At 38.4% G+C, this 14,065-nt stretch overlaps 2 protein-coding genes across 2 annotated transcripts; one reads left to right on the top strand and one right to left on the bottom strand.

The window, feature by feature from the left end:
• Positions 1 to 283: 283 nt before the first annotated feature.
• Positions 284 to 3,005, top strand: LOC131298411 (monothiol glutaredoxin-S7, chloroplastic). Its single transcript, XM_058323856.1, has 3 exons — positions 284 to 629; positions 1,728 to 1,997; positions 2,689 to 3,005. Exons 1-3 carry the CDS (start codon positions 452 to 454, stop codon positions 2,742 to 2,744), a joined length of 504 nt encoding a protein of 167 aa, XP_058179839.1. The 5' UTR covers positions 284 to 451; the 3' UTR covers positions 2,745 to 3,005.
• A 373-nt stretch (positions 3,006 to 3,378) lies between these two features.
• LOC131298410 (acetyl-coenzyme A synthetase, chloroplastic/glyoxysomal) lies at positions 3,379 to 12,576 on the bottom strand. Its single transcript, XM_058323855.1, has 18 exons — positions 11,997 to 12,576; positions 10,795 to 10,938; positions 10,428 to 10,583; positions 10,203 to 10,325; positions 9,935 to 10,103; positions 8,296 to 8,378; positions 7,659 to 7,760; positions 7,492 to 7,580; positions 7,294 to 7,384; positions 6,392 to 6,505; positions 5,909 to 5,985; positions 5,751 to 5,829; positions 5,236 to 5,304; positions 4,974 to 5,149; positions 4,426 to 4,482; positions 4,171 to 4,261; positions 3,982 to 4,080; positions 3,379 to 3,843 (listed from the first exon to the last, which is right to left on the bottom strand). Exons 1-18 carry the CDS (start codon positions 12,540 to 12,542, stop codon positions 3,652 to 3,654), a joined length of 2,457 nt encoding a protein of 818 aa, XP_058179838.1. The 5' UTR covers positions 12,543 to 12,576; the 3' UTR covers positions 3,379 to 3,651.
• Positions 12,577 to 14,065: the final 1,489 nt, after the last annotated feature.

Here is a 14,065-nt window from a genome sequence, read left to right on the forward strand (position 1 = left end):
TATGAATATAAAAGAAAATGAAGGGTGAAAATCATTTCCTTTTCTTTATCGAGATAAAAAATAGAGAATAAATTCTTTATACCGCCGATATAAATATTTATTTCCTTCAAATCAATTATATTGCGCCACGTCACCATGTTCTATTAATTGGAACCACTGTTTTGCAACGTGGAAAAATGTAATTAATTTGAAGAAAATAAATACTTACATGGCGGTGTAAAAAATTTATTCTCTAAAAAATATTGTACTAATAAACTTCTGAATAAATATTCAGAAAAAAAAAAAACCAAAACGGGAAGTCCAGATACAAACACTGCCGTTCATTGGTCGAGGAGGATCCTCTCTCTCTCTCCTCTCTCTCTCTCATCCGCAGTAGCATTCCCCGCCAAAGACGATCCCGATTACATTCCAAGACATCATTAGCAGAGCAGAGGGGGAAGGAAGACCAACGATGACGTCGTTTGCTTTGTCTTCTTCACTGTCCTCCTCCTCCATAAAGCCCTCGTTGGTTTCCGTTAGGGCTACGACCCCCTCCCTCCTCCGTTTTCCCCCTCCTTCTCTTTCCTCCTCCACCCCTCTTCGCTGTAGCGTTGCTTCCTCAAGAATCGGCCCCGTTCGATGCGTATCTGGTACGTCTCCTTCTTCTCCTCTACTTCATCGCTGTTTTACTATGATATAGGAGTATTTACTAGCTGGTTTCATCACTGGTGCTCGTGAATCATTGATTACGTTGAGTTAATTGTGATTCTTTTCGCTCTAATTACATCTTGTTTGGACGTTCTGCCTTGATTGCCCTTGTGTTGTTGAATTCCCACAGTTGGGACAATATGAGTAAATTACTCTAAGATTGCAGTGTTTGAGCTCGGCCCGAGCTTTTTTGAGCTGAGCCCAGCTTTGGAGTGTTGAGCTCAGCTCATATACTACACAACCTTAAAATTTGAGCTCGAGCTCGTCAGCCTCGGCTCGATTACTGAACGAAGGAGCCGAGCCTTGAGCTGCTCATGAGCAGTTCGATCGTTTTGCAGCCCTTTTCTAACCAGCCCCTTTCAATTGTGGGGAAGTAAGGTAAAAGAAAAGAAAAGATAAGCCTATCATTTGTTTTGATAATTCAAAGAGCTTAGAAATGGTAAGAAATATGTTTTTTTTTTATGGGTCTATTTTTTTTTTTATGGGTCTATTTTTGTTTCTCACCAAACCTTACAAAAGAAAGGTTTCATCATACTGATAAAAGGAGATGTCACAAAAAGCCACAAGTGTTCAATCTATACACCTGGGCTTCTGTCATGTACGTGAAAGCCCCGCCTCAAGGCATACTGCTTGGAATGTTAAACTTAGGGTGAGCCAACATTTGAAAGTGAAATAACTCTTGGAGCAGTTCTCCCTTGCCATGGGTATCTCATGCTTAAAGCATGTTACTCGGGCATCAAGCATCAAAAGGTTGTAAGTATTCATTCTTTTCTTCGCTTCCGTGACATTGATCATGCAGCCGTACAATATGAGTATGTGACCGCATGATCATTCTCAACACAAGTGATGCTTTCTTTATAGCTCAAGGTGTATGGGCCAACTTACCAAAGCAAGCAATGTTTACCATCTCTCCGTGATTCGTTAAGTTGTTCATCAAAGTGCTTGATTTATTTGTAGCTTCCAGCCCGTCAAAGAAGAAATGATAAACCATGATTACTAAATTCTATGCATGTGAATATTGATGAGTTGTGATTGTGCAGCATTAACTCCTGAGTTGAAGACCACTCTGGATAAAGTTGTTACATCACACAAGGTGGTTCTTTTCATGAAGGGGAATAAGGATTTTCCACAATGTGGTTTCTCTCACACTGTTGTCCAGATATTGAAGTCTCTCAATGTACCTTTTGAAACAGTAAACATACTAGAAAATGACATGGTGCGTCAGGGACTTAAGGACTATTCGAACTGGCCAACCTTTCCTCAACTCTACATTGATGGGGAGTTCTTTGGTGGGTGTGACATTGCTGTAGGTGAGTTCATGGTACTGCTATTTTGATATATTTGCACATTCTTTTCTGTAGGTGTTGATAGCGTTACTGCCTATATGGTGAGATTTGGAAAAGTTATTCATGTTGATCTGTGAGATTTCTCGAATACTTGAAAGAGTTTGGTTAAGTTTTCAAGTGCATTTCACGTTAGAGGAAGTAGCTGAATTCCTAATAGATAAATAAGACTGTAGTGCGATAGCGTCAGACAATGGGGAAAAATTTATGGAATACGGCAAAATTAAAGGCCAAACAAGTTCAACAATGTAAAAAGAAAATTTAATTGAAAAGTCAGTTTGAAAAATAAGTGTGGGGATAATCACATGGACCTTAACCGAGGTTTCTATCTATCACATGGTCCTCATTGCAGTTTCTTAAAATACGCTGCCCTCCGTTTCTTCTTCTGATAATACAGACCTCCCCTATTTCACCGTAAGAGAGTTAACCAAGGGTTGTGATTGCAAAGACAGGAGTTCCATTGTCTTGCATTCAATACCTTTAGACATCAATCTTGTAGAACCAATGCCATGACCAAGTAGTATGTGTCTTCCATCATCTCTTTGTTGGTCTTTATAGCTTATCGAAGTTCGTAATAGTCATTGGCAGGTATGGCAAACTTGACATGTGATTTTCTTTTATGGCAAGACTTCTGAAATTGAAACTGATTCTGTTACAGAGGCATATAAGAATGGGCAGCTGCAGGAACTGTTGGAGAAGGCACTTTGCTCTTGATGAATCAGAGTTTAGGAAACTCAAGTTTGGTGAAGGTTTCATTTGCACCAGCACTCACTCCGCCACAAGAATGTTGTATTGATTATGTGTCAGTTTGTTGGATTGCAAAAACGTCAGTTGTACTCTGTATACTTATTCTCGGATACAAATTGATACTAATCAAAATCGCTTCTTTTCAATAAAGAAACCAGTGGGTCTCAATTGTAGAACAGTGAGGACTGAGGAGTATTTGTAAACCCAATAAAAAGATTGTTGCACAGATATCTGATGTTTGGTACGTGTTTCTATATGATATTCATGGATGATGCAGAGAATGGTGGATGGATAATGATGATCCCGTCTTCCTGCTTGAGAGTTAACGGTCTCCTCATAGAAAATAGACCTAATGGATTGTGAAAGCTCTTCCGGCTTGATAAACAATAAAAGATGGATAGTTCTTGTCCAATGCTTTATCCATTTCAGTTTAAGGTTGTTACAGATCTAAAATGCAGGGGATAAACATCGTGTACAGATTTTACATCGTCGCCTGTCACTGCCTTCGAATGTATTCCTCGACAGAGTATACATGCAAACAAGCAAAGAAAATGGTAGCAAAAGCAGAGTTACAGATAGAAAAGGAAACAAAGGGAAAAAATAAGCAACATGGGTTTCATAATGGGAGGAACTTTGCCAGGCTCAAAAAGACACAATGTAGGAGGAAAATATGGATATCCCTATTTTCAGAAGTTTAAGCAAATGGAAACCTACTTGCATTATTATACAAGCAATAGATAACATGATTATTGAGTAAAAGGGAGCTGAAACCACAAAAATCCCAAATCCATGTTGCTTCTCATTTTTGTAAGCAGGCAAGATATTTCTTGAGCGCGGGGCTAACCCAAAATATTTGTTGCTGACTTCTCTGTACTCAAATTTTGGAATTTCCAAGTGCAATGAGCTGATCAACCACAGCTGGTTCCGCAAGTGTGCTTGTGTCCCCAAGCTCATCCAACTGCCTGGAAGCAATTTTCCGCAAAATCCTCCTCATTATCTTACCGCTTCTTGTCTTTGGAAGAGCGGGTGCCCAATGTATTGTGTCAGGAGCTGCAAATGCACCAATCTGAAATGCAAAGAGCAAATAAGGACACAAATGGTAAAGATCCTCCATTAATGTATACGCATGACAAATGGTATCAACAAGGATTGTAAACCATGCATGTGAAATGTTCCTTGGTAAACAAGAAAGGCAACAACTTACCTGATTTCTCACAGCATTTACAAGACTTTTTCGGAGTTCTTCGCTGTAAGGAACACCCTCGACCAGAGTAACAAATGCATAAATGCCCTGTCCTTTGATCTAACATGATAAACAAACACAGTTACCAATATTGCCTGATCGTATCCAAACATTCTTATTAGACACGGATGTACTAGGTTAGAAAGGAACCTCATGCTCAACACCAACAACAGCAGCTTCAGCACATTGGGGATGTGAAACTAGAGCAGATTCCACTTCTGCTGTGCCAATACGATGTCCACTGCGTGTATGGATGATAAACCATTGATATCAACCAAGAAAAAGGAAAAATCACTTACCGCTCAAGAAAAATATTTGGACTTTTCAAACGGGGCTATGCCTGTACAAGATTTCCCAAAATTGGAAGGGATGATAAAGGAACAGCTGATGAAATTCAGCAAGTACCTGACATTGATGACATCGTCAACTCTTCCAGTGAGCCAATGGTACCCATCCTTATCCCTGAAATGAAATTGTCAGTAGCCTATAGGGAAGAAAAACATTAGGCACCCAGCACATAGTACATGTTACCGGACAAACAGTATTCAATAGCAATGACAGTTTTTGGGTCTGTATGTAATAGAATGGAAGAGGTGGTGAAGTGGAGAAGAGAAGAGATAACAAGATAGGAGTTTCGAAACTAAACTATGTTCGGTAGCTACCTATAGTTCTCTTACCAGCATGCTAAAATACTTCGTCTTTAGCAGTAGCCTTTTGTGGGCCCAAGAGATTTTCCCGAAATTGTTAGATTTCCCTTATTTTCTCTACTTTTTAGTTGGATCAAAGCGTGAAAAAGAAAGATTAAAAAATGATCATATTCTTGTCTCTTCTTTACTCCTAACCAAACGTTGTGCTAAGAATCAAATACTGTGTTAGGAAATACTGTCATTGACTGAGCAATTTACTTCTGGCAATAAATTACCTACTTCTGCACAGGGGAGAAAAAAGTGTACCTGCTGCAGCCATCACCGGTAAAATAATAGCCCGGGAAAGGCTTGAAGTACGTAGTTTCATATCTTTCATGATCTCCGTAAAGAGTTCTGAATGCCCCAGGCCATGAGCCTTTCACACACAAATATCCACTGCACTCACCTTCAATCTCAGTACCCTTCTCATCTACTATTACAGGCTGAAGTAACATCAAAAGCACAAGCATGTAAGCAAGAAAGTACCAACTTATGAATTGCTAAAGCATCACAACAGGGTGGCAAAGACCTGAACTCCAAAGAAAGGGAAAGTGGCAGAACCAGGCTTCTGTGGCCAGGCACCAGGTAAAGGAGTAATCTGCAAGCAACCGCCCAAATTGAACATGTTACAATTACAACAATTGTCAGTCCAGATATGAATTAAAACCTTATGGGCTTCTGCAGTGTATTTCTTAGTTCAAGACCCTTTAAAAGTCTTAACATGGGATATTAGTACATCTGTCTGGCTCAAAGTGGGTTGGACAAAGGTTGTTGAATAATATGATGTGGCATTCCGTTAATTCCATGATTCTAAGTTCATTGCAGCCGAGTGATATGAACTTCCACCTTGCCGGGAGACCAAGCAGGGCATACCTAGCAGCATAGGAGCTGACTCGGCATCAATGGCTTTGTGCCGCACTGGAGTGATCCAATAGAGTAAGTTTGGTCCCCATATAAAGCATGAAACTCCAGATATATTGCAAACCAGAGAAGAGAAATTGTTTCAAGAGTGGGAAGATATATTGAGGAAGGAGGGAAACATACCATAAAGCCACCGGTTTCTGTTTGCCACCACGTGTCAGATATGGGGCATCTTGAATCCCCAACTACATTGTAGTACCACCTGTTAAGATCGAAATTGAGTTAATATGCATCTTCACTTCAAAGTATGTGCATCAAACAGCAAAAGTAGAGTGTGTAACCTCCATGCACTAGGATTTATTGGCTCCCCTACACTACCAAGGACACGTAGGGATTTGCGCGAATAGCGGGTGACATACTGCATGGTCAAAGAATAGTTGAAATCAGAAGGGGCATATATCTTAACATGACAAATTCTCCTTAAATGCCAAATATTGTAACCGTGACAAGAACTCTCTCCCCTCCCCTCCCTCTCTCTTGCCCGCATATCAGCCCCCCTAAAAGGCAAAGAAATAAATAATTGCACAAATAGTAGGGTACAAATAATCAACTCTAATTAGAAGAGATAAGGTGAACAAGTAAATTGAACGACCAAGGCCATAAGAGGTTGTGCAGACAATTTTTACACTATTTGTAAAGACGGCAAAAATCGGTGTAAAAAATCAAATGAGAACCATGTGTACATACAAATATAACTTCAACTAGTTGTCATTAGTTTGTATATCAACGACAAAGCTGTTAGTAATGTAAGAGAAATTTCTTGCCTCATCTCCATCACGCATCAGAGAGCGCACCAGCGTAGGGGCCGTATAAAATATTGTCACATTATATTTGTCAACAATGTCCCAACATCGTCCAGAATCTGGATAATTTGGAGCCTGCAGGAAATATACATATTACAGATGTTTGCCAAGGATGTAGGTTCACATCAATAACAGCCCTTGCAATTAAAAGCCATAACTGGATATCCAAGCAGATTGAACAATACCATCTAAAATGTAATGCATTGGATTTTATCAATAAATTTCCCATACCCAATATCCTTTAATTTGTGATCAGCAATACCCTTGACGTGGCAGGAAGCACCATCTCCTCAAACCACTCCAATAAACTTGTTATCTTGGCAGAAACTTACCTTTATAAGATGACTAAATTGAGGGTAATGTGGGACGAATGAGGTTAAAACTAAAACCCCATGAAATCCTCAAAGATCTGCCAGTTGTGAGACATATAAACATACCTCAAAATGAGGCCCAAAGCCTCTAAGATCCGAATCATGCTAAGCCTCTTACGAAAGAACGCAAGAAGAAAGAGGAGGTGCTTCGTGAGGTTAAGGATGGAACATAAGATGAATGGAGGTATGTTCCCCTAAATGAAGACAAGGGAATTAGTATTTCGGCTCCAGTGGTCTACTCCGCTCAAGGGAATTTTTCCATTCAAGCCTAGTGATTTGGTTCCACAATCCAACTACTTTGATGTGCTTGATTGCTGTGCTATAAGAGATGGGTTTACAAAAGGATATGAATCTAATGCGCCTTCCCAAGGTAGCAATTGCAAAAATGGAGGATAATGTGGTCCCTCCAAGAAGCCCACTCAGTGCAAGAAAAGGAGCAGAAGCATCGAGAGTGTAGGTAATGGCAAGAATCACAAGATCTGAAATAATTACCCCTTCAAATATTACAACTGTTGCTCCATTAAGCAGAGGCCCATAGGAAACATAGCTGTGTCCAGTAATCCAACCACAGTCAGCCGTACACCTAAAAGAATGAAAAAAAAAGTTCAGTCCTGCAAATCACAATGACTGTTCATTGAATCAACACAGATGAAAATTTGATGATGTGCTGAATTCAATTTCCAGGAGTACCAGTATATGTCTGATGGCTTGTAGTCAAATGCATACTTGAATGTTGTCGCAGTCCATATCATGTATCCCCCAGTTGTATGCAGAACACCCTTTTCATTAACCAACAGACTATATTAGATCAAAAGAAACTTGCAGAAAAACGTAATTATTCAAGGAACCTTGTATACCTTAGGCTTTCCGGTGCTGCCGCTTGTATACAGCAGAAAAAGTGGATCCTCTGCATCAACCCACTCAACAGAACATGTAGTTGGGTATTTAGGAACAACATCCTGCAACATTGAGGCACCAAAGAAAAAGATGTTAAACATAATTCTTATAAGGAGGACATCATTATCAGCTCGCAATTACGCACAGTACATTTGAAAGCCCTAAAACAAAAGTTTATTGCACAAAAAACTACTTGTCACAGATTACAAGAAAGGAATGACTAGGTGTGGAAATTAATGGGGTAACATAAATACTTGTACCTAGAAGGTAAAACATCATAAGTGTAAAAAAAAAATTCAAACTGATGATTTGGGGGAAACTAGGGGATGATTGCATTCAGAGATGCCTGATTGTGGCCACAGTTGCAAAAGATGTTGGTAAAGACTCCTATTAAATGGAAATACAAATATCAAACTGATTATACACAGACACAAGAAAATAAATAGAGCTTGTGCAATGAACAAAATTAAAATGAAGTATATTAACATAGGTAATCTAAGTTTTTAGCCTACAATGATTTCAAAATTCTTAGTTTTTTGCCTATAATTATTCAACTAACACTAACAGCATAGAGAGAAGGCAATATTCTCTACCAACCTGCCACCAGACATCTCTTCCCTCGTGCCACTTAGTAGCTTCCCTCTTCATGGCCAATTGATTTTCAAAGACCAAGCATGTATCTGCTAGGGAAGGAAAGTAAATTCAATGAGCCTAAATACCACACAAATACAAAGTACATTAAGAAGAAAATTTTCAGTAAAAACATCACAGTGGATGGTGGTTGCTCATGCATACAAGTTTTAATGCATACCCGTGCCAACACGCAAACTAGGTAAATTACACTTCCAATTCAGATGAAGATACATATTGTAATCCTAAGTAATAATAGCCTATTGTAAATGTCATATTTTGCTCCCTTATATTGAACTTGTAGATGCTCCTTTTTGCAAGTGTTCTTAACTAGCATAAGTGCGTCTATTCTTACCTCCATAGTCTTAGCATTTTTACCTATAATTTTTTTTTTTGTTAAGTAAAAGATTATATTACCAAAAAGGCATTAAGGGAATGCCGCCCGTATACAATAGAAGGCCACAAGACAAAAAGGACATATACACTTGCACTCCAATTCAACTGAAAAAGCTCAAACCAATCTAAAAATTGGTCAAGAGACGGAAAACGATCATTTGAAATCTTGTCCCAACTATACAAGCTATTTAACAAAAAACTTTAACCTAGAGCTACTACCCTACAATCGTCATAGAACCTTAGACCGTTCCAGAGTTCTGTCATCTATCCAATCGTGGCCGAATAAGCACTGAATATTATTTCAACAAATTTTTAGTTCACCATAACTACCAGCAAGGCTCTTTTCCCCGCTTCAACACCAGTGGGATATATCATATAGTCCTTCCATGCAATTAGTTGAATCTATGTTAGGCTAACCATTACATCTGGCTGGTAATATTGTCATGTATGCCTCAAATACCTAGGTTATGTATCGCTTTTTTTGCTTTTTAACAGAAACCATTTTAAGGCTTACTAAAATTTAGCAACTTATCAATGTGAGGTTGCAATCGCTGACTGGAACTCACACAAACTTCAACTACCCTGTAAAACATAAATATACAAGCAGTATTGTATTATTGGCTTGCACATGTCGCATATATTATTTAAATGGCAGAGTAACAAATTGGAACTTGAAACAACCACCAATGCGATTGAGGCAAAGCAATAAATACCGAATCACATTTTAATATAAGTTTTTCATCATTGAAGAATAAGGCAAGTCATATGTTCTCGTAAAGCAAAAAATTAGCACGGGAATTTCATAAATGCGACCAAACAGATATGAATATATAGTTACTAAGGCTTTGTTCAGATCCCTTTTGGGAGTTTTTTTGAGAAATTTTTTTGGGTAATGAGTGGAAAGAGAAATAGAGGTAATTATTGGAGATAGGGATACTGATTGGAGAGAGAGAAATGAGAATAATGATTGAAAATAGGGGTAATGAGTAGAGGGACAAACAGGGGTAATGATTGGAAGTAGGGATAATGAGTGGTATTGGAGTTGGAAATTTTTTTTTGAGAAGGGAACCGAACACAGCATAAGCCTAGAGTTCTATTCTTGTAATTCCAACCATAATCCTAATTCCAAAGAAGCACAACCTAATCAAGGAAACAAATGCTATATTAGTGCATTCAAGGCAGGAAACATCGAGTTCAGTATCACACGCACCTATAGAGATCCCATTTCCGGTTGATTCTGTGAGGGCTTTATCAACTATATCTTTTAGATAGATAATCTTAGACCCTCTCATAACAGCATTGCAAGTTAGCACCACCTTTGGTTTGCAATCTACGATCCTTTGGGCAAGAGACTCTGCAGAGAATCCGGCAAAAACAACCTGAATGAACAGAACACATTGTGATCGTTCAACGCTTAATGTTTGCTAGATACATAAAAATGCAAGGATCAGGACAAGGACAAGGCCTATTTACAATACCGAGTGGACAGCACCAATGCGAGCACAAGCAAGCATTGCAATTGGCAATTCCATAAGCATTGGTAAATAAATCACAACAGCATCACCCCTTCTAACACCAATATCTTTCATGTAATTTGCAAGCTGTTGGCAAGACATGAAAACATCATTTTACACATTTGGTTCTTGTTAAACAAAGAGAAGGTATGAAGGTGTGCAACATGGGTGGAGGACGCAAAGTTCAACCTGGCAAACTCTTTCCAGCAGCTGCCTGTAAGTTAAACTTCCATCAACACCGAGCTCATTTCCTTCCCAGTAGAGGGCAATTTTGTCGCCGATTCCAGATTCGACGTTCTTGTCTAAGCAGTTATAGCAAATGTTGGTTATACCACCCTTGAACCACTGCACGGGAACACAGTGACAAATGACATATACAATTGGAAGTCAGAATAAGAAGGCAATCAAGTCTTATTACTTCTTTTGATTTCTACAGTCTCAAGTGGATTTTCAAGCAAGAAAGAATTACCACAAGAATGAAGGAAAGCACAAAACAAACCAATAATAGTACTATGGTTTCTAGAAGAGAGAACATATGAATGGGACATAAAAAGACCTCGATGCTGATAGTCCCGTTTCTGACATCCATATTCTCGGAATAGACTTCTTGGCCCCATTTCTGCTTCCAGTAGAACTCCGACGCGATATCCGACCAAAAACTAGTAGGGTCCTCAATTGACCTTCTATACATCTCTAAATACTGCCACACCCAAAAACATTACTGAAAACTAGAAAAATAGAGAGGAAAAGAACCATAAAAGCAAAGTTGCAATAACTTAAGACAATAAAAATGTGCTTTGTTTGGAAACAAGCATATGATGGGAAAATTAGTGAGTCATGAAAGATCAGGAAGAACAAAACCACGGCCAGGTGCCTGTTGGATTGTGAAAATGGTACCAACAACACCCAAAAAAACATAACTGAAAATTAGTGAAATGAAGAGGAAAAAACCATAAAAGGCAAAGTTGCAATAACTAATGAGACAAAAGAAATGTGCTTCGTTTGGAAACACGCATACGATGGAAAATCAGTAAGTAATGACAAAACAGAAGAACACATCCATAGCAAGGTGCCCTTTGGATTGTGAGAAGTGGAGGAATATTGAAAACACCAAAATAAATAAAAGACCATCACTGAAAATTAGAAAGATGGAGAAGAAAAGAACCATAAAAGCATAAGTACAAATAAGACAAAAATCAGTGAGTAACGAAGAGTCACGAAGAAGTCCTAGGTCACATAAGCACACATCAAAGCTTCTTTTTCGCAAATATTTCAAACTCCTAAAATTAGATGTCTCCCTATCTCCAGAAAAGTGAGAGCGAGAGCGAGGATGAAGGGGGAGTGGAGGTCCCCCTGTCCTGCTGAAGGATAGGATTAAGTGACCAAGAATACAGACACAGCAATAAGTACTGTGATTTCTCATCAAATCCCACTAAACAAAAATGACCAATAAAAATCCCGTCTTTTTTTCTTCGTTTCTCACCACTTTTCACTCTCCTTCCTATTCTTTCCCCACCCTTTCTCATAATCCAAAGGGGTGAACAAAAATCAGGGAGAGAAGTTATTAGCCCCTTTGAATTGACAGAAATGGTGTGATTAAAAAAGAGAAAGGAGCCAATCAAAAAATAACATCTTTGTACTTTTCTCTCCATTTCTCACCAAATTACTCGATCCAAATGAGTCATTTGGCAAGAAACTCAGATCCTTCCTTCTCTTTTCTTATCAAATCTCTCAATCCAAAGTGGCAGTTAATCAGACCTTTTGAGGAGAAGGGATTAAAGCCTGTGAGGAGAACTCGTCATTGGGGCAAATAAGATCATCTTCTTCAGAAGCAAGTGAATCACCAAGTACAACAGCATTCAATCTGGGTATTTTCCCTGCTCCAGAAGGCATGGTCTCCATCGACTCCACGTGCCGGAGGTGATCGAAAGTCCTCCCATTCCTCTTGCCATTGGAATTGTAAATAGATACATCCTCCATTTTCTTCACCACAACACCACCTGCTCTTGAATAATTATTGAAAATTCTGGGTTCTCCCAGTTGTTGACGAATCCGGGGATTCCTTGGTTGAAATTTGGATACCCTTTGGTGGATTTGAGAAGAAGAAGAAGGAGAGGGAGAGATACAGTTGACCCTCGATGTTTGGACTTTGGGTTTATTAATGGGGGTAGGCAAGATCTGAATTGGATTTGGGGAAGCTTCATGCGGAAATTTGTTGGGTATTTTATTATACGACGACTGAGAAGGAGGAAGGGCCATCCTTTCTTGACTATTTTTAATCATGAATGAATCATGAGCAAACATCTCCCCTAGTTCTAAATTTGGGGGTATATGGTGTGGGTTATGGGTGCAAGGTTTTTTTCAATTAATAAGATGTTCAAATAAATTTACATTCACTTCGATTAATTTCAGAATATTGAAGTTTAATGACCTAACAAATTCTCCAAGGACTCCAAAATTTAGAAGATTTAGTCTCCATGAAATTCTAATATGCGATCTCATATTCACTTGGCCAAACCGTCGCCCATGGAGTCAAGGTGGTGGAATAGGTAGAGTGAATTTTTCAGCAGAGTCAGCTGCAGATCTTGTAGTCCCCAGCTCCCATCTGACAATTTCTTTTACTCAAACTGAACTACACGTGGCAAAAAAGAAGAAGTGATTTTCGCACTTGTCAAATTGTTAATTGCGCTTTTAAGGCAATTTTCACAATCTCTAGATTGTTAATTTTGGAAGAGCGGTTAACAATTTAGAAAGTGCGAAAATCACTCCCCAAGACAAAATTGTGAAAATTATTGAATGTGGGTCACATGGTACTCTTCTTTATCCAATTAAAAAGTACAAAAGAGTTGAATGCTCTTAATATGCGTCACATGGTACTTTTAAAAAATTCATGAAAGCAATAGCGTGTGTACGTGAGCAGCAAGCACGAAAATAGCGTCCAAAACTCTTTGACAAACATTTAAAATTTATGAGAGTAATGATTGAGAGTTTGGATAACAATGAGTCTTATCAAAAGGATTATATGATCTGGGGTACTCTATATGTATGGTGATCTGTAAATATTGTGAGATTTATGTGTATTGTGTTGATGATTTTTTCAGTGAGGATTAAAAAAATTATTTACTGAAATGTTATTGTTTTTAACCTTGGTTCATGTCGAATTGAATTTTTAGCTCTTGCACCCTACAACATATTATCTCATGCCCAAAACAGGCGAAAACACTTGCTCTAAGCCTCACCACCCTTCAAGCTAAAGGAAGGCCCTATGGCACAAAATTCTTAAGTAAGATTCTTCGCTCTCAATTCTCGCTCTGTGTGCCTTCTTTTGATGGTTTGAGATGTTTCATTTAACTGACCTCTCGTCAGGATTTTGATAAATGACCTAACTTGCCCCTGGTTTGAAAATTTTCTCTAACCTCCTTTACTTCTGAAACTATTATTCAAACCCCACCTTTTGTTTAGATTTGTTAAGTAAGTCGACTTGTTTTGCCTGTGTCATCCATATTTATTTTTCAAATGCCTAGATTACCCCTAACCCCTGCAAAACATCAAGCCCCTGACTTTTTTATGTACTATCACTTTATACATGTTAACTACTCTTAAATTTTTTTACTCCTAAGAACACTTATCGGCACTTGAATAAGTAAAAAAAATCACTTTCTTAAATCAGCATAACAAAATTATTTATCTCTCCAGAGTTTGAATTAAAGGTGATGTATTGTAAGAGAATGACCTATCTCGTAAAGTGAGAAATGAATATTATAAAAAATAAAAACCTAAGCGAAACGAGGCCTAATTATCTTTCTATCTTTTTTTTTTTTTTGCTT

The sequence above is a fragment of the Rhododendron vialii genome, chromosome 8a (genome assembly GCF_030253575.1).
Source record: "Rhododendron vialii isolate Sample 1 chromosome 8a, ASM3025357v1".
Lineage (NCBI taxonomy): Eukaryota > Viridiplantae > Streptophyta > Magnoliopsida > Ericales > Ericaceae > Rhododendron > Rhododendron vialii.